Below are 20,910 nucleotides of genomic sequence, written 5' to 3' on the forward strand. Positions count from 1 at the left end.
CCACAGCTGTGCTCTATATCCCACCCCATTGGCCAAATCCCCAGCAGCTGGATCTGATTTTAACCAATCACATCCCAAACCTGAACAACCGGCGGGGGGGGGACACCGAGAAATGCAGCTCTCCATTCCCCAGCTTCGGCAGGACGGGAAGGCCCCTCGGGAAGAGGATGGGTATGTGGCCAGCGCTAATCCACACTACCCGCCTCCCCGCTGCAAACAGCAGCCCCCCGACCTTCAGCCAGACTCTCAATCTCTGCAGTGAGACGGAGTCACATTCAGGATTCCGGAACGCTGAGAAGACAAGTGGAAATCCCAAAAGTAGCAAGCGCCAGAAAACCCAAAGGCAGATGATTCAGAGAGTAATCTAGGCGTCTTTCATCTTTGCTTTTGATCTCCCATTCCAGCTGCACTGACTCTAATATTGATTTTTTTTTTTATTCAGATTTCCCCATTTCCTTCCACAGATTTGTAGGAAATCTCTGATAATCTAAAGAAAACATGGAGGTTTAAACGCATGCACCATGAGAAGATTTCAAGAATCCCAGAGCCCCGTAAGCATGATGGTAGTAATATAATAGCAACCGCTACCATTTATTGAGTACCTACCGTGTGTCAGAAAGAGAGAAATCAGGAGGTTCAGAGAAGTTAAGACATCTGCCTCAAGTCACCCAGCAAGGGAGCATCAGAGCCAGAATTCTGTTCTGCCCCAGACCCATAAGCACTACGGTGGACATCGGCATCAAAAACGCCGAGGCCTATGGACACCAGGCAGGTGAGGCAACACGTGAAGGAGAGAGACTAGGGAGGAATGGGAGGTGCCAGGGACTGAGGAACACGGGAAGCTCTCGGCATGTGGTCATGGAAAGTGAGGGCCAGGGCTACCGATTTTTCTAAAGAAACTTGAACTCTAGACTTTCAATGTGGACTCCACTGGAAAATAACTAAATAATTTTAACTAAATAATTTTTTTTTGCAAACACCCTGGAGGCCGAACCAAACGCACTGGGCAGGCTAAAGCCTGGGGCCCAGACCACAGCGCAGAGCTGCAGCCGCGCACGCCGGGGGCCCCGCTCCTCCCACCCCGCCGCACCTCCCAGCCCTCGATGTGGGACTGTAGCTGCTCCAGCGCCTCCAGCTTCTCCATCTGCCGCTTGGTCTCGTTGATGTTGGAGCACACGGTCTTCATGGCCTGCAGGGCGCTCTGGACCGCGGGATGGTCCGGGTGCTTGCCTGGGGTCCTCTTGGCCAGCTCCTAGGGGACCGGGGAGGACAGGAATGAGAGACGTCCACTCCGAGGGCCCCAGACACAGCATCCAGGTCACCTGGCCCCACGCCAGATCCCAGCTCTGCTCTGTACAGACAGGGGCGGCGGGGAGCGTCACGGACTCAGTCACTCATTCACTCACTCATTCATTCAGTAAATGTCCCCTGAGCACCTTCTTCCCAGTGGAGCGGTATTCTAGGGCCTGGAGACAAATCTGTCAATGAAACAGAGAAAAATTCCTCACCTGGTGGGTATTACACTCTAGTAAAGGAGATGGGCCAAAATAAAGAAAAATTAGGTGTACGGTACAATGTCGGGCAGTGATAAATACTATGAAAGCAAATCAGAGTGACAGGCTAGAAGGTTTTGGGAAGGGAACTGTTCTTTCTTTTATTTTATTTTATTGTATTTTATTTTATTTTATTTGAGAGAGAGAGCACAAGCCAGAGGATGGGCAGAGGGAGAAGCAGCCTCCCCACTGAGGAGGAAGCCCAACATGGGGCTCGATCCCAGGACCCCAAGATCATGACCTGAGCCGAGGGCAGACGCTTCACCAACTGAGCCACCCAGGGGCCCCGGGAGGGGCTCTTTCAAGTGGGGAGGTCAGGGGAGGCCTCTCAGAGGGGGTGACATTTAAACAGAGACTCTGGGTAAAGCAGGGGAGGGAATCCTGCAAAAATCTCGGGGAAGACGGTGCCAGGCAGAGCGCAGAGCAAAGGCAAAGGACCTGACGTGGAAGCGTTGATGGGCCAGAAGGAGGAACAGCAAGGAGACAGTGCGACTGGAGGGGAGTAAATGAGAAAGACAGAAAGGGAAAGAGAGACAAGACAGACATCAGGAGGTCAGAGAGGAGGCCACAGATACAGAGCCCTGCTCACTGGAAGAGCAGGTATAAAAACACCCCACCTCCCAGGGACCAGGACAGACCCTGTCAACTGGCCATTCCCGGCGGGCCCTATTCCATGGCCCTCCCCCTGCCACCTCCCAGCCCCGCCACAGGGCAGGCCTGAGCCATGCTAAAGGCCAGCTTCATCATCAAAGGGCATCAGCCACACGCTACATGAGAGAGAGAGAGAGAGAGAGAGAAGAGGGAGACGCTGGCAGGACCTCAAGATGCAGGGAAGATATTCCAGCCGAATCACTCGGCGGACAGCGCCGTGCCGGCAGAGACAGGCCTCCTTAACCATCTGACCTAGACGTGCCCAGCGGTTCTCGTATCTCCCCACCTCTCTGCTCCCTTGAAAATCACAGACGTGGCGCTCTGACAGGTCACACGTGGGTACCAGGGCTGGCTCTGCCCTCTGTAGCCGCGTGACTTTGGGCCAGTCGCCCTCCGTGCTGAAAAGCACTGACAAGGAGGGCCACGGTGAGGAGGAGGAGGGCCGGGTTGAGGAGGAGGGCGGTAGCAGTTACAGCCCACTCAGCCTTTACTCTGTGCTTACGAGGCAGGGTCCGTTATCGTCCCCTTTAACAGTGACAGAGATTAAGGCAGAATAGCCCGAGGCCCCCAGAAAGTAAATGGAGGCACAGCTGGACGTGAGCCTGACCGTCGGGTGCTGTTCACGGGCACGGGGAATCCGATCCTCCCAGAAAAGGACCTCTGCGGTCAGCTACAGACCTGGTAAGCACCCGGTCTACGCCAGCCGTCCTCAGTCTGTCGTCTGACAGCACGTGCTGGCTGCGACAGCCGCCGGGCCATCTGCCAGCGCGTTGTTCTGAGCACTCCGAGCAGAAAACCAACTCCAGAACGGCCCCTCTCCATTCACGTCATTTCTGCCCCGCCTGGACACCAACGGCCTCTCTTCTGGAGGACAAGTCCTAACGGTCCTGCAGACCAGACGTTCTGCGATGTCAGGCCCCTGAGGGTTTAACTGAGCACCTGCCAAGTTCTGGGGACACAGCAAAGGGGAAGCAAGGAAGGGGGAGACGGAGCCCTCCCTCTGACAAAGGAGGCATTCCCACAGAGGAAGGGGAACGAGAGTGTGACCTGAAGAGCTGAAAAAAAAAAAAACAGAGGTGAGAGGAGGTGCCCTGTCCTGCAGGAGTGTCCGAGGCCACCGCTGCTCTCCACACAGGAAAGAGCCTGAGCTGGCACTGGGTGTCAGAGCAGCTGTGGGCAAGGTGTCAGCGCTCAGCCCAAGAGGCAGGAGGGAGGGTGGGCACTGTGGCCAGGGCGGCAGTGAGAATGCTGCCTTCCTGTGCCTTCACAGCAAGCTGGTGACAATCAACGCCAGATCCCTGGCAGATAAGGAGCTCGTTTCATAACAGCGGAGTCAGAGAAAAACTCCAGAGGCATGACCCAAAGTATTCAATGGAAATGGCAAACGATGTGAAAGGGCAAATCTCAACACGAACCCACCTCCGCTCCCCTGGTCCAGCCACTGCCACTGGGACCCCTGAAGTCAACTCCCTGGACCCCAGCCCCACTCCCTACTCCCAGTCCATTCTCCACACACAGCCAAAGGGATCCTGTCAGAGTGAGGTGAGACCCTGTCCCTCCCCTGCTCAGAACCCTCCTGAGGCACTTACAACGCTCAGAGAAGACAAACAGCCCACAGTGCCCCACAAGGACCTGCCTAATCTGGCCTCACTCCCCCACTCCCTCAGATCATCCTCTGGCCACCTCACTGTTCCTCAGACACACTCCTCCCACAGGGCCTTTGCACTGGCCCTTCCCTCTATCTGGCAGACTCTTCCCCCAGATACCTGGAGGCCCCCTTCCTCACCTCCTCCAGGTGTTAGCTCCAATGTCACCCTCTTAGTCCCTCACTCCTGGCCCTTACCAACCTCTCGGTCGGAGATATTTTCCCCACAGCACCCACGCCAGCTCTGCAAGTATATTCATTTCCTACCCATCCCTCCACTGTCTCCCCCAGCAGAATGCCAGTCCCACAGAGGCAGGGCTCTGGGCCATTTTGTTCACTTTTTATCTCCAGCACCTTGGACCATGCCTTACACATAACAGTTACTTGACAATCATTGATGAATAAATAAAACGGCCTCCCAAACGCCTGACCCTTTGGCACCGACCATAACTCTGCTGGAGGGACTCAGGAAGACACACAGGGCCTTGCTAAGAAACGAACATCTCACTACGGGACGCACTGCTTTCCAGGGCTCCCTCCCCCACCACTCACTGCACAGCAAGGTTTTCATGGGCCACCTAACACCCTCTGGAGAGCTCTGAGTGCTACATGTCCCCACTCCGGGGAACATGCCACTCCCCAGCCATCCCCTTCCACCAAGACTTGATGCCAACACCTCCCCGGTGATGGACCACGGTCCATCCCCCGGGGCGCCACACCCCCAGTGGCCAGGGAGACAGAGGGAACAACTGATTGGCAAGGTGTCCATGCTGATGCGGGTGACAGATGCATCACCGCAGACAGATGTGGGAAGTGCAAGACACATAGGAGCCCCTGCGGGGCCCCAAGGCTATATCCTGAGCAGCCACTCTGCAGACAGCGCCCCTGCCACAAGCCCGTTCGAGCAGCTGTCCCCAGCAGACGATTTCCAGGACACACCCTGTTTCGCCCCAGCAACGCTTGACAAGTTCTGAACCAAGCTGACATTTGGAAATCAGGTGCTATAGGGGACCTGAAAGTCCCAATTTCTGGATTTAGAAATGGTGGGTCACACTAGGGTGGCATTTTCCATAGTCATTCAGTGAGTCAATGGGGGGGGCCACCTACTATGGGCCAGGCTCATTCTAGGTGAATAGCAACAAGCAGAACAGGCCCAGACCTTGGCCCTGGCTGAGCTGACAGCCTAATGAGGATTCAGAAAATCAACATGTGCACCATGAGTTAGAAAACAGAATGTGACAGTGAAGAAAAAATAAAAACAGGGCGGGGGACAGAGAAAGGCAGAGGCGCTTGTGCCACAGCTGGGTGGTCAGGCAAGGCCTCTCTGAGGAGGGGACAACTGAGCAACAGAGGCCTGACAGTATTAGAGAGTGAGCCTCAGGGTATCTACCGGAATGGTGTCCCAGAAGAAGGAGCAAGTGCAAAGGCCCTAGGGCAGGAACATGTTTGTTGTGTTCAGAGAATGGCAAGGGGACAAGTGTGGCTGGAGCAGAGCCAGGGGCGTGGGAGAAGAAGCAGGGGAGGGTGGAACATAAAACATAACTTCACTGTGCAGCACCTTACAGGTGACAATGATGGGGAATCTGGGTTTCAATCTGAGTGACAGGGAGCCGCTGGACAGTTCTGAGTGAGGAAGTGACATGAACAGGCTTGGGCTTAGCTGCTGGGTTGAGAAGAGACTGGAGGACAAGGGCAGAGTCAGGAAGACCCAGCGGGGGCTATAGCAAGGGCCTGGAAGCATGATGGAGAGAAGGAGCTAGAAAGGCTAGACTCAAGACAGAACCGAAGCCAGAGCCAACAGGACCTCCTAAGAGACTGGATGTAGGCTGGGCCAAAGACAGCTCAAGTTTGGCCTGAGCCATCAGAAAGGAAAGGCCGTGTATGGAAATGGGAACAAGGGGGTGGCAGGGAGGGGAGCCCAGTCTGGGGAAAGAGGAGAGCCAAGCATTTGGTTTTGGACCTGTTAGGCAGGAGAGGCCTGTCTGACATCCAAGTGGGGAAGCGGAGTGGGCAGGAGAACAAGCCTGGAGCTTGGGAGAGAGGTCCAGGCTGCAGGTCGGACACAGAGACATGGCTTAAAGCCATGGGAGTGTCCACAAGAAGCTGCCACATGGCTGTTCATAGCAGCGTTATTCCTAATAGCCGGAAAGTGGAAAGAACCCAAACATTCGTCAAGGAATGAACAGGTAAACAAAATGTGGTTCCATACAATGGAATATTATGCAGCCATGAAAAGGAATGAAGCTCTGATCTGGGCTACCATGTGGATGAGCCTGGAAAACTCTGTGCTAAACTGAAGAAGCCAGACACTGAAGGTTACATCTTAGATGATCCTGTCTGTGTAGAAGGTCCCGAGCCCCAGGGACAGGAAGTGGAAGAGTGACTACCAGGGGCTGGGGTCCTGAGCCACACCAGGAGCTGGGGCACAGTGAGTGGCCCGATGAGATCTGTGCATCACCAGGAAACAACCCAAAGGGACAGTGACAGTCAGCCTCCCCTCAGGCACCTGTCATTTGAGCACCAGGGACATGACCTCAAGCCTGAATCATTTCCCTGGAAACATCGACGGAAAACTCAACAAAGCCTAAAAACGCCAACCGTCTATCCTGAGCCTGGGCCGGAGGCTGAGATAGAATGTTCTGGCTATTCTTAGGCAATGTTCAAGTTCAGCTTTTTGGGGCCGTTCCCAATGAGGCTTTCATTCTGGCCTCTTCTCTCTTCCCACCCGGGCTCCCTGATCCCGATGGCCTGCTGGATTCGGAGTTCAGCTCAAACAAGGGGGCTCAGAGGGCCACGGGAACATCTGCAAGGATGTCAGAGATGCAGAGGCCAGAGGTGGAGACACTTGAGGGACTGGGCACATGGTATCGTCTTTTAGAATCCTCTGGAAAATGTGACAGGAAGGAGGAACTCAGGAGGAGCATGAAGAACTGCCCTCAGTCCCAGCTGTGTTCTGATGCAAATGTTCCAGCTGTGGGTGCCAAAGGCCAGGACACTGAGCGAGCCCATCAGGCGGGGAGCATGGCACGTCCCCAGAGGACACGAAGGCCCTGCTGGCGGGTCCCCCCGGTGCTATCAGAGCTCCAGATAAACACAGCTGGAGACTGAGGAAACGGGGTGAGTAAACAGCCATTTGGTCAGGAGAGCAAAGCCACAGCCTGGCTTCATCATCGCTTCCTGTGGGCAGTTATTCCCCCACCGGTTGCCAGCCTGTGCCGTTCCTCCCTGTCTGCTCTCCCGGGAATCCAGAGCCCATGAATCCCACCAGGCCGAACGGAAGCCTCTGGGCCTAAGCGGGCCTCAGAAATGCCTGAGCCTGCCGTTGTGAGCTTCAAGTCTACACACACACACACACACACACACAGGTCCAACTCTGCTGGTTGTTAAAATATGTCATGGAAACTACCACGCCAAGCACCTGCTGAGACCCCAGACTTTTCTGAGATCCAAAAACCAAAGGGTTAACTCCTAGGGGGCCTTGGTCGGGCGCTGGGGCTGGAGCTGGCATTTCTTCTAATGGCTCAGATGTTCCAGGTTTGAAACCCCAGGAAGGAAAGAACGGAGCAGCCACTAAGCCACAAAACACAAGGCCACTGACCGTCCCAGACCCCCACCTAGGGAATGGAGAGCGTCAGTGTTCCCAAAACCCAAGGACTTTGGCAGCCTGACTCCCCAAAGTGCTCAACCGGCAGCACGGCCTAGTGGTCAGAGGGTGGGCCTCTAGAATGGGCTCAAATCACGGCTCCTACTACTTCACCGTGAAGCGGTCCCTTCCTCTGTGCCTCAGTCTCTCCAGTGGGGCTAATCGCAGTGCCTCCCTCATCACGTCGTTCTCAGAATTAAGGGGGAAATGCTCAACCGTCCTAACAGCCCTGTCTGTACCAACACAAACCCTGTTCCACAGCTGAGTAACTGAGGCCGGGGAAGGTGACTCGCCCAAGGTCAGACCGCTAATAAGTGGTGGAGCTAGAGTTCAAACTCAAGCAGCCTCTGGCTACAAAGCCTGGCACTCATCCAGGGGTCAACAGACTTTTTCTGTAAATGGCCAAATAGTAAACATTTTAGGCTTTGTTGGCTACATCCGGTCTCTGTCACATATTCTTCTTTGTTTTGGGGGTTTTCTTTTCTTTTTAAACAAGGCTTTAAAAAATGTAAACATCATTCTCAGCTCACGTGTTATACAAAAACAGGCCACGGGCTAGATCCGGCTCACGGGCTACTGCTTTGCCAACCCCTGCCCTAAACCACCACAGAGGACGACCTCTTAAAGGCTGGCAACCGACTCGAGTTTGGTGAACACACCAAACAGATCAAATAAAGCAGATCTAGGGGCGCCTGGGTGGCTCAGTGGGTTAAGCCTCTGCCTTCGGCTCAGGTCATGATCCCAGGGTCCTGGGATCGAGCCCCACATCGGGCTCTCTGATCCGCAGGGAGCCTGCTTCCTCCTCTCTCTCAGCCTGCCTCTCTGCCTAGTTGTGATTTCTCTCTGCCAAATAAATAAAATATTAAAAAAATAAATAAAGCAGATCTATAGGTCCAATTCAATCCACAGGCTAGCAACTTGCAAGTTCTTCCCGGAGCTTTTCCTGGACCAAGGGGAAGAGCCAGCTACACGCAGCATTTCAAACATTTGGGGGTCAAAGCAGCTATGAGAACCACCACAGACGGTCCTCTTGAGATCCTGGGGATAGACAAACAGCAGCAGGCCAGAGGAGGGCCAGAGAGAACTTCGTCCCACCAACCGTAGCTGCACACCTTAGAGGCCCCTGGTCATGGACAGGGCTGATGGCCCCGAGAGAGTCTGGTCCAGTTCACAGACTCAAGGGTCACCCACCTTATCCAGCAGAAAGTCAAGTTCAAGAGTGTCCTAGTAATCCTCCCCTCCCCTCTGCCTTCCGGTTCATGGAGCAAGGATGCATGTGGCCCCGTGCATGAGTGACAGGTGCATAAATGCGGCACCACCAGCCACATTAATCCCCCAGCGGGGACCCTAAGGAACAGCTGTCAGACGCAAGGCCTTGGGGATGGAGCCAGGGGATGCTTGGGCTAATAAGCTGCCATTTCCAAGCACTGAAAACCCGGGGCGGAGAGCAGCGGCCGGTGGCAGAGCCATCCCCCCGGCAGAGGATTTACCTGCCCAGGCGCCGACTCCGAAGCCGCGAACTGTGACTTCTTGGGTTGCCACACAAGCAGCAAACCTTCCCCGGGTCTGCCCCACCGAGACCAAATCAAAGATAAAGGTAGCAGGTGGCTGGTTATTTGCGCTGGGCCCACTCAGCAGTCCCCAGCCTCTTCCACAAACAGGCGGGACTGTGATGGGGAGGTCCTGCGTCCCCCACCCACGGGCCTGTGGCCGATGGGATCATGGGAGGCCTGGAGGTCGGAGCTCATGCCATAAGTCGGCACCGGCTAGAGCTCATCTGCTTTGTGCGATTGGGTCAGGCAGGGAGTACCTGATCCTGGTATCAGCCCATTAGAACATAACACCACCCAGCGCACCGCCCTAGGCCACGTCTTAACCGATCAGAGCCCCGCACTGCCCAGTGCCTCGCCTCTGGGGTTAAGTGCGAGTCTAAGCGCGTGGGATTGGGTAAAGGGCACATGCAAAGGCTTCATGTAATTGGTCCAAATTAAACCATGTGACTCGGGCCCAAACTATTCAGAACGTCACATTCTTCTGGCCACAGAGAGCCGAAGTCTGAGTGACTCTCAGGCCTTGAGTCAGAGCTACTAGAAGAGAGGTTCAGGCTTTCCCACTGCCCTTGAACCTGACGAGGTGTGCGGCAAGAGGAATGCAGCCATCTGCTACCATGCCGAATATAAAGCAGAACCGAACCCAAAGAGGCAGGGTCCTGAGAAGCTCCAGCCCCGCCCAAAGCCAGCATGGTCCCTGCACATCTCAGCTGCTTAACTAACAAGTTTTGCTTTTTGCATAAGCCAGTCAGAGCTGGGCTTTCAGTCCCTCAAACCCAGAGAAAGGAGCTGGGTGACTGTCTCACCTTGAGAAGGAGGGGGTACTTGCAGATCCTCTGAATTGGAGACAGCAGGTAGCCTTCCAGAGGGATGTCCGTGGTCTTCCGGCCTCCCAGGAGCATGCAGCTCTGCAAAGGGACAGAGGACCTTCATTACAACCCGCCAGGGACGGTAGAGGCATTTGGCCACCTTCAAATAAGCAGGGGAAGCACTCTCAAAACACAACTGCAGACCTTGGAGGCAATTTAGCAACACCGAGAGGAGATGGAAATAGGCATCGTCTGTCACCCAGCACAAAGCCTAGATCAAGGTCTGGCAACCTGTCCTGCCCCCTCCTCCCACCTCCCGGCCAAATCCCACCGCTCCCTGTTGCAGCAAGCAGGGTCTCACTAGAACACGGCCACATCCTTTGTTTACGTACCTGCACGTGCTTGCTTCCTAGCAACTGTGGCTCAGATGAGCAGTTCAACAGACAGCCTACGGTCACAACACCTGAACTGCCCACCACTATCTGGCTTTTTACAGAAAGTGTGCTAAGTCCTGGTCTGTAGGAACTACAGGAACTTTCAGAGACACGCACCAGGAGACGGGAACAGGGACATTCAGACCTGCCTCGTGTGGGACAGCACAAAATGGAAAGCAACCCAAACAGCCACCAAATGAAGGATGGAAAAACGTGCCTGTCGGGCGAGACAGTGCCACAGTCCATGGTGTGGGAAACAGGGGGTCGGGCACCACTCGGAGCAACACGGACGAAAGGATGTGGCTGCTACAAACCCATTCATACAAAGCTTTTAAAAACACACACACCAAACTAGGCATTGTTTGTGGGGAACACATCTGTCGTCAAATACAAAGACACGGATGGAGGAAAAATAAACCAAATTCTAACAGGGGCTGGTTACCTCTGTAGAGGGAGGGTAACAGGATTTGGAAAGTGAACCGAGTCCCCGCCCCAACCCCCGCGCGCCCTGTGACCTCCTTGCCATCCTGTCCCAGGCTTACTATGTGCCCATGACACGCGTGCGGAAGAAGGGACAGACTAAGGAATGAGCGACCTGCCGGCCCAGCCCACAGTCCCCATCTTCCTCCTCAACACCGCGCGGGCAGACTGCGAATGACACAGAAACTCCTGCGGCAAAGAATTCTCATCCTGGGGCGCCTGGGTGGCTCAGTGGGTTAAAGCCTCTGCCTTCAGCTCAGGTCATGATCCCAGGATCCTGGGATCAAGCCCCACATCGGGCTCTCTGCTCTGCAGGGAGCCTGCTTCCTCCTCTCTCTCTGCCTATCTGTCTACTTGGGATCTCTGTCTGTCAAATAAATAAATAAAATCTTAAAAAAAAAAAGAATTCTCATCCTATCACTCATTCATTCCCTCATTCATTCGTTCCACGAATATATACTGTGTGCGTACTATGGGTTGGGCACGGTTCCAAGCACTGGGGCACCTGCCCAATAAGGAGACACGTTCCTTGCTTATATTCAAGTGAAAACGAGCCCAGAGAACATTTGCCCTGCGCCTACCACGTGCCAGGCCCTGTGCCTTGTGCTCCACCTGTGTGTAAAGTTCATCTTCACGGCCCCAGGATAAGCGGGGACGTTATCTCCCTCTCCCAGACGGGAAAGTGGCAGACAGAAGCAAAAGGACGGGTCCGAGACCCAGAGCTACTGCCTTGCAGGGAGCTTGGTGGGCCCTCTCCTTGGAGAAGCAGAACCCCGGGGGAGCCCATGTCTCTGCTCTGGCAGGAGCTGCGCGGCCCCCGAGCCCCGCACCTCCCCCGGGCACAGATGGGGGATCGGAGCTGCAGCAGCTGGGAGATGCCAGGCCCCACACTGCTCACACTCAGGCCTTTGTCCTCTGAGCCAGGGCTCACCACAAGCTGCCCTGGTGATGTCAGCTCCGGGCAGAGAGAGGGGAGCCTGGGGCTAGGGGAGCACTTTCCAGAAGCCCTGAGGACCCAGCAGGAGAAGGGTCTGGCTCTTTGTCCAGGATCAAGGGGTTTTCACATAAGTGTCAAAGCTGCCAACCACACTTCTCCCCAGACACTCCAAATTCTTGTTTTACTTTGTTTTCATTGGGCGGGGGGGGGGGCCAAAAAGCAAACACACACAGAGCTGCCATTCACTGTTCTAGCAAGATGACGCTCCGGGTACCATGGGAAGAACTTTTGAAAATTCTCTCTTTAAATGCTGCTCCTTCACAGGACTGATCACGGGAGCGGTCACACTATGAGTGCATTTAGTGCCTGTCGCTACATCCCGCTATAAGAAAAGCTTTTTAACAATCTCAGATCCCTTCCACTGCCTAAAGGTCCCTTCCATTATCTGGCCTCTCTCTTCTGATCTCACTTCCTCCCACTTTCCTCTTAGACTCTCAAATCCAACTACCCTGGTTTTCTTGCTATTCTTCAAACACTCTCCTACCTCAGGGCCTTGGGACGTACAATTCCTCTCCCTGGAATGATTTCCTCCCAATACTCCTTGCCTCTCTCTCTTACTTTACAAAGTCTCTGCTTAAATATCATGTAAGACACGGTTTTCCCACAGACCAATCTCAAATAGCAGCCACCACCCTGACTCCCTCCAAACATCCTGCCATCCTTCACTTACTGTATTTCCTCCAGAGGGTGTAACACCACAAGCCATGGCAGGTAAGTTTCTCCCACTAAAACGGCTGCTCCATGAGAGTAAGGCCTTTTCTTGCCTCGGTCACTGTTGTACCCCAAGACTTAGAATGAATGAATGAATGAATTACCCCATTTTACAGACAAGAAAACTGAGTCACAGAATGAGGAAGTCCCCACCCTATCTCTCAGCGAGCACACAACACATCCTGACTGGAAAGCCAGGTCCCGTCTGTTCCCAACGCCTTAACAGCCCATGGAAGACTCGAGACAGCTCTTCTGTTGGCGGCCAAAGCTGGAGACACCAGCAGGGAGGGAGGAAGATGATGCATGGGCTGGCACTGCCTGTGTCCTCCCCCTGCCCAATCCGGCCCCGTTCAGCTGCTGTTAGGAAGACGGCAGCCGGGCCTACCTGCAAGACCGCAGGAGAGAGAGGAAGGAAGGAAAGAGGAAGTGGGGCCCTTCCCTTCCCACACCCCTGCTCACACCATCCCAGCATTTCCTGCTTCTCAAGACCCAGAGGAGCCCAAGGGGACACCCCTAGGAAGCGGGGCCCTGAGCCAGGAGCCTAGAGCCTGGGCAGCACAGACTCCAGGACTCGAGTCAGCAGGTCAATCACAGAAGCGCGGCCATGTGTGGTCCCGTGTTACAGGACTTTATCCTTGCTTTTGGCCCTGACTCTTTAATGAATGTAAGTACAGAACTGGAACAGCAAGGACGCAGGTAAGAGCGGCCAACAGCATCAGTCCCGAACATGAAGACACTGGAGACCCATCTGTCCTTCCTCAGGTGCTCCCCAGAAATGGACCAAGCAACACGAACGCACTAGGGAAGGAAACACACATTCTGAATCCAAATTCTGGAAATTCTTTGTTGGAGACTGTGCATCAAGGAGACGTGCAGGTAAGAATTTCATTGTGCAGTCTGGCCCTCTGGGCACGCGCCTAACACTCCTTGTGCTGTGTCAGTTAGCTGTTCTGCTTGTTGTGCTTTATTCTCTGTGTGCTGCTGGGAAGTAAGACCGAGCTTGGGGGCAGCGGTGTTGGTCTTTGACGGAATGAGCTGGGGATCTAGAAGTGAGAGATCAGGATTTGAACCCATGAGACGCTCGCTTTGGGAAAGCACTCCAAATTTTAGAGTTCTCAAAATCACCTGCTAGCAAGGGCCACGCGGTGTCCCCTACTGTATTCCTCCACAGCAAGAGAATTTTCATCTGGGCACCCAGCTGCATGCCCCAGCCTCCCCTGCAGCCGGGTGTAGCTATGTGGCGAGGTCCTGGACATGAGTAGAAGAGATATGGGCAGCTTCCTGTGTGCCCTTAAAAGGAGAAGGGCAGGCCCTCCTTCCACCCCCTTTCTGCACCCCACTACCCAAATGTGGAAGTCGTGAGAGGTCAACTTAGACCACAGAGGTGAGCGCCCAGCCCAGGCCACTGGCCCCAGACACTAGGGCTCCCATCCCAGCCTCAGACTGTCTACCTCCCCGCTGCTACCACGACAGAGAAATAAATGTCTACCTTGTTTAAACCACTGTTATTTGGGACATCAGCAGAGCAGACAAATGTGTATCTTAACTCACACACAATACACAGTGGCTGGTAAAACTCCAAGGAAATCACAGACGAGAACCCTTCTACACAAGCAAAGCTCTCTGCAATTGTAGAGAAGACCGTCGGGGATGTTGGCCGTCTGGCCTGACCAATGTCTCTTCCCAACCTACCTGCACAAGTGCAAACACACTGTCCTTTAGGGCTCCACCCCTTTAGGGCCTGTGATAGGGTGGAGTTGACTCCGCCCCTCATCTCCAGCAGTGGCCAATCAGAGCAACAACCAAACCCTCCACCTACAGCAATTGGTTCAGGGATAAGGTCTTGAGTCAAGCTGAACCAATGAGCATCAGACCCAGGATTTTTGCTGTTAACTACTGAGATAGAGGAGCTTTCCTATCCCAAAGTGGCTCTGCTATGAGAGGCATAAGCGCAGAGCTGTTGGAGGCCTCACTGGCACCATGTGGGTAAGCCTCGCTGGAAATGGAGCTAAGGCCAAGAAAAGCAGAACCAAGAAACACATTCCTAATGACGTATTTGAACACCTAGATTCTGCTGTGCCTGAAGCCCTCTTGGGTCTTAAACCTCCCAGAAAAGGGAACCCATTAAAAAAAAATTGGGGGGGGGGCGCCTGGGGGGCTCAGTGGATTAAGCCGCTGCCTTCGGCTCAGGTCATGATCTCAGGGTCCTGGGACTGAATCCCGCATCGGTCTCTCTGCTCAGCAGCGAGCCTGCTTCCCTCTCTCTCTCTCTCTCTGCCTGCCTCTCTGTCTACTTGTGATCTCTCTCGCTGTCAAATAAATAAATAAATAAATAATTTTTTTAAAAAATTGGGGGGGGAGGGGACCTGGGTGGCTCAATGGGTTAAGCCTCTTGCCTTCAGCTCGGGTCATGATCTAGGGGTCCTGGGATCGAGCCCCACATCGGGCTCTCTGCTCAGCGGGGAGCCTGTTTCCCCCTCTCTCTCTGCCTGCCTCTCTGCCTACTTGTGATCTCTGTCTGTCAAATAAATAAATAAAATCTTTAAAAAAAATTTTTTTTTGCATAAGCCAATTTTAACTGGGTTTTCATTCCCTTATAATTAAATAATCCTAAGGATACAATCATTACTACCATTTGCTGCCACTCTTATCAGGATCATTACTTTAGATACTTTAGATCGGGAGTTGGCAAACGTGGCCCTAGGGCTGGATCCAGCCCGCTGCCTGCTTTGTAAATAAGGTTTTACTGGAACACAGTCATGCTCACTCCTTTGCATATGATCTAGGGGCTAAACAGAGTCGCTGTGACAGAGAGTGCGTGACTCAAAAAGGCAAAAATCTGGCCCTGTGTAGAAAACATTTGGTGATCCAGGAGTTACCCCAGCTGTTACGACCAGCTGACCCAGGCAACATGGGTCAGCGTGAAGCTCTCTTGCGCCCAGAGATTCACAAGCCTGGACAGAGCAGAAGGGAGGGTGACAAGTACACTTACCAAAAGGAAGGCGCGCACAGTGGGGATCTTGTTGAGCTCCACAAGCAACCGCAGGGCCTTCTCGTGGTTGCTGCAGTATTCCTCATACACGCAGAACTTGTCCTTCTGCAAGACAAGGACAGAGTCTGTGGGAGAGAACCCGTGGCGGGAAAGCAGACGCACTGATATGTGCCCATGGTTGGGCCAGCCTGGGAGGAGCCCCAGACCCTGAGCAACCACAGAGCAGGAGGGACCTCAGGTAGGGTGCCGTCCACTCACTGTGGGCCTCACAGCCTCCACTCGTGCCCCGAGTCTGCATCCAGCAGCCTAAGTAACCTTTCAGGAAGCGGCACGGCCCAGGGTCAAGTGCACAAACTCAGAGCCAGCGGCCTGGGCTTGCAGTCCTGGCTCTGCATTTAAGTATGAACTCGGACAAGTTCCCTGGCCTTTCTGTGCCTCCAGCTCCTCATCAGGAAGGTGGAGTTGTTCACAGTCGTTAATTCATGGGGTTGTTAGAGGGATTAAGTGAGTTAAAACATAAGGCTTCGGCATATGCTAAGTGCTCCATAAATGTCCATCCTTTGCATTAACCCGTAAGTCAGGCTGTGTCACGCCTCTGCTGAAAAACCCCCAGTGGTATTCCACTGCACTTCAAAAGAAATCCAACACTTGATTATGAATTTCAAGGGCCAGATAATGTGACCCTGCCTTTCTCTGACCTCATCTCAGGGGGCTTCCAGCTATTCCTTGAATTTGCCAGCCTATTCCTACCTCAGGGCCTTTGCACTTGCCATACCCTCTACCCAGAACATTCTCCCCCGCCCCCAAGCCTGGCTACTCCCCAACTCAGATTCCACCTCCTCAAACAACACCTGGGAGACCCTAGCTAAAGCAGCCAGTGAGGTGTAATCTGGAATGATTCAGATTATTTATCTGTTTATTCCCACACAGCAGTCAGCTAGCTCCCTGAAGGCAGTGACCCCATCTGTCTTGTTCACTGAGGTAGTCTCTGATTCTGGCACAGTGGCTGGCACACAGTAGGGCCTCAGTGAACACTTGCTAACCAGCCGGACTTTAAACACCTACTATGTGCAATGCCCTGTATATATGAACCTGAAATCTAAAAAAGGCTCAGGAATTGGGGGGGGGGGGGGGCGCTGGGGGGAGTCGAGCCCTGGTCGCTGCCACAGAGCAGTGGCACTCTTGAGGCAAGGGGATAGCTCTGTTAACCTCCAAATGCCCCTAAGCCCAAAGCTGGACTCCGTCCAATCTAGAGGTCACCTGTGGGTCACCGGGTCTCTAACCATCAGTCAGGGCTTCCGGGACTCACAGGAAGCTCTGCACTGAGCATCCTCGGCTCCAAAAGACTCACAGAACACCACCTCCCAACCTGCCAAACTCTAAATAAGGAAGTCCTGGGTAAGGCCACTGGACAGGAAGGGCTGAAGGGCTTCGACCTCGGGCTGAGGGTTGGACGGGAGACCCCAAGAAGCTAAGGAAGGAAGAGGTGGCCCAGCAAAGCAAGTCAATGTTGCTTCTAAACAAAGCCCCCGTCGTCCTGCCGATGGAGCAGCTGCAGGAAAGAGCAAACCAAAGAGGAGGGAGGATGGGTTTCAGAATCAGTCAGCTGCCCCAGCCCGTCCAACCCAGCTCTTGGGGCAGTGAGTGCACAACCTGAGCAGACGCGCTCAGCAGCGAAGGGCCCACAGCCACAGCCAAAGGCCAACACGACGGAGTGTGTGCTGACCCCTTGGTCCCTGCCACACTCTGCCCCCCTGGAATGCGGGGCCACTCAGGCACGCCTCACCCGACCTGACAGGTAATGACTATCTCCCCACTGTCACAGGGGAAAACCGAGGTCAAGTCACAGGCCCGAGGGCTCACGCCTGGCGAAGCGGGAGCACCAGGGATCGACCCCTCAAAGCCCCCTCGCTGATACGCAGCCCCAGGTCACAGCAAAAGATGGGGATGGGAGGGGAAGGCCAAAGCAGACAAATCTTCAGCCACAGATCCACAAACTAAGCTCAGAGGGGGGCTAGAGATAATGGGGACAAGCTTAGAGTGACTCCAGAACTACGCCCCCTGGGTCAGAAGCCCAGCCCCGTGCTCCCCGAGCAGTGGAGAGCCTTGGGCAAGCTGCTTCACCTCTGTCTGCCTTGGTTCCTTCATCCGCAAAACACACCATGACAGCCCCCCGCCACTGGAGCGGCTGGTGAGGTAAAAGATCCACGTAGAATGAGGAGGACAGTGCCAGGGGCACGTGGACTCTATAGGACATCTCAAAATCCTTGGAAATCTAGGCTACACACACAACCAACAAACATGAATCGTTAGAGAAAAATACCAAAACAAACAACGTCACAACTATCCAGGACAAGCCACCCTGACACATACTCCGAGGAGCGGCCAAACACTCTACAACATCTTAAAACCATGAGCAACATCTCCAGACGTAACGACCCATGTTGGCACACACACAGAAACACACGCCGCGTCCCCGACGACCTCCTCCTCTGGCCAGTGCCTGCAGATCCGTGAGGACAGGGAAGGAGAAGAGGGGACCCCAGTATCCCCCACACTGCCCAAGCAGACCTCTTTCCATTTCCACTGTCTCCAGTGAGCCCAGGGGACCACTGAGGCCAGTGGAGACTGGTCAGGACAAGTCTGGACTGCGGGGGTTCACCCAAGCAAGGATAAAAAGATGTGAACAGGAAGCTTCCAGAAACACATGGAGCCAGGCCTCCGGGGGCAGACCATGGTGAGGTGGGCTGCAGAGAAGGGGGAAAGGGGCCTTTCATGGCGAAGGTGACAGGAAGTGGCCGGTCTGGAGCCTGTTCCTGCAGAGAAGGTCTGCAGGGCCCTACAGCGGGGGCTGGGCTCCGAATGTAGGCAAAGGGATGACAGCAGGAGGTCCCAACCATATGTAAGGAGCTCTAGAAAAAAACTGCTCTGCAGCCAGAAGACCCTGACCTTTCCTGGGGCCAAAGACCCCGATATCGGTCCTATTCGTGGATAAGCCACCAGAGCCTCTGGGGCCCTATCAGCACCAACCTTGGAAGCCCAAGTGCAAGTTCTCCAGCCCCATTCAGAGTCCGGCTCCCCAGGCTGCCAGCTCTGTGTCTGTCACGTTTCAGAGCCCCTGCATTCTTGTCCGTACGGTACAGACAACAACGGCGTCTCCACCGTAAGGTGGTTGTGAGGGTTATCGGGTGAATACGCTGCAAAGGCCGAAAATGGCACACAGCGAGGGCTCACTAAATATTAGCTGTTCTTATTGGGGCTGTTGTTACTACCACTATTAGGACGTCGCCAAGTTCATCATCCCACAGTGAACAGGTCTATGATAGGGTAGAACAGGGAGCGGGTAGGTTCTCATAGCAGAAGAAGAGATGGGCAGAGTGGGGAGGAAGGGAGCCGAGTGGGCTCACAGGTTGCGAACAGGCCACCAGGGAAAGGACCAGGCCAAATCCAGGAAATGCAGAAGGCCCAGACCCCCAGGACATCTTACTCCTCAGCTGCATACTGTCCATCTCCCACCCCTCCACCCCCTCCTCCCCGCCCTGTGAGCTGTGAACTCCATGGGGGTGGGCTTTGCATCTGCTGGGTCTCTGCTGGAGTCCCATGGGGACTGCAGGCACCCTGAATGAAAGCAAGAAAGCACGAGGAGGAACTGAGAGGAGCCCAACAGGTCTCCAGCCAGCCCCATGCTTCTTCCAGATGACCCTGCTCTATAGCGACTGTGCCCTGGGCTCTTTGGGGGACCATTTCTTGTCTTACCCAAGCAGCCATTCCCCACTATTCCGGTCATGGTCACCAATTTCTCCCCTTGGATCCACCTCCTCCACTCGGGAGCCCACAGACCCCACTCCACTCCCAGGCACCACAAGTGAGCATATGACCCAAGTCAAACCAACCAGAGAGCTCCCTGTCCCAGCAGCCATGGCCACATGACCCAAGCTGGGCAAGGACAGCCCTCAAAGACTCACGCCAGAATTACCGTGAAGAGAAGCTCCCTTTGAACCATCCCTGCTGAGCAGGCAGAGTGTCAGCCTGAAACTAGTGAGGGCCACCTCTCCCTCCCTGTGGAGCATAAAGTCCCCCCACCAACACAGCCCTCAAGAATGAAGCCAACACAGAGGAAATTAGGGCCCAAAGATATAGACCAAGTCCTGAAAACACCATATGCGGCCCTGGATCCAGCTATGCCTAAAGCCCACTCACTGGAGTATTTCATTTGTATGTGCCGTATGCACTGTAAAGTCTTTTTCGTTTGTTTAAACCTATTTGAATTGGTAGTTTTGTCACTTGCAATGAAGATAGTCCTAATAAATGCACACTCTGAAAGGGGGAGGAAAATGAAACATTGGACCCAAGCCTGGCGAAGAGACAGGGTCTCCCTGTCCATCTCCATCTGTGTGATGAAAAGGTTGGGCCAGAAAGCAGAAGCAAATCTGTTTATTCTCACATGCCAACCCCAATCGATGAATAGCACTGGCTGGAACACTGGTGAGAAGGATTCTGGAGCTGCCCTGGGGAGCCCAGAGGCAGAATGCTGTGATTGATTAGTAATGTCTGCCATGGCTGCAGGAGAGGAGAGTAAGGGAGTGATAAGGTCGCTGCAGGTTTGTCATTCCTCATCCCCTGCACCCCTTCTCTGACACGCTCTGCAGTGTCCTCCTCTCCTTCAGCTTGAGAAAAGGGCAGGGGACCAAAGGCTTGAGGCTTGGAGTGGTTAAATTTAGCAAATGGCAACACCCCCTCCTCAAACCATGCCCAGCCCCATCCCCCCGTCCTTTCACTGAGCCCCATCCCAGCTGTGTGTCAGGCCTGAGACCCTGCAGATATGGAAATGCTGCTTTTGACAGCTAAGAGCCCAAGTGTTCAATTTCCCCCTAGAGGCCCCACATGGGGTTTTGATTGTTGTGCCAAGAAGAAACGGACAAGCAGTTATGCACACACAGATGTGGTGGGTGGGGGACGTGTGGCTGTGGGTTTGGGCTGTGAAGGAGGAGACGTGGACAGGTGCCAGATGGGGACATCTGGGGAAGTGGGGTGAGCCCCAGGGGAGGGCTCAAGAATTGTCAGAGGTGATGGCCGCTGTCCACAGTCACCCACAGAGTGACACATACTCCACGGAGACCACGTGCTCCAAACCACTCACTTCACACCCAAAAGGCCTGAGACTCAGAGAAGGGAAGGAGCTAGCCAGGCAGACATCTGCTCCAGCGTGGAGGGGAGCCTCAGCTCCAGGTCTCACTTTCACAAGGGTTTCCCCCGCTTCTCGTCTGCCTATCCACACAGCTCGGGATATGCAGACCACATGACCACCCTGCTAAAAACCTACAACTCTTAAAATAAGATCCCTCTGGGATCTGCAGCGTGGCATCCCTGCCCTCCCTCGTCACTCACTCGGCTCCGGCCACACTGGGCTGCCTGCCTTCCTCCCGGGTACATGCCTGTTCCCAG

General features: G+C 54.3%; 1 protein-coding gene across 1 annotated transcript in view; it reads right to left on the minus strand.

Moving 5' to 3' along the window:
- PREX1 (phosphatidylinositol-3,4,5-trisphosphate dependent Rac exchange factor 1) overlaps positions 1-20,910 on the minus strand; it is a 178,013-nt gene that overhangs the window by 75,692 nt on the left and 81,411 nt on the right. Inside the window, exons 4-6 of the mRNA XM_045980873.1 lie at positions 15,466-15,570; positions 9,849-9,950; positions 1,091-1,252 (exon numbers count right to left, since the gene is read on the minus strand). Of these exons, the coding sequence (XP_045836829.1) occupies positions 1,091-1,252; positions 9,849-9,950; positions 15,466-15,570 (369 nt within the window). The remainder of the gene's footprint in view (positions 1-1,090; positions 1,253-9,848; positions 9,951-15,465; positions 15,571-20,910) is intronic.

Source organism: Meles meles, chromosome 16 (assembly GCF_922984935.1).
Source record: "Meles meles chromosome 16, mMelMel3.1 paternal haplotype, whole genome shotgun sequence".
Taxonomy (NCBI): Eukaryota; Metazoa; Chordata; class Mammalia; order Carnivora; family Mustelidae; genus Meles; species Meles meles.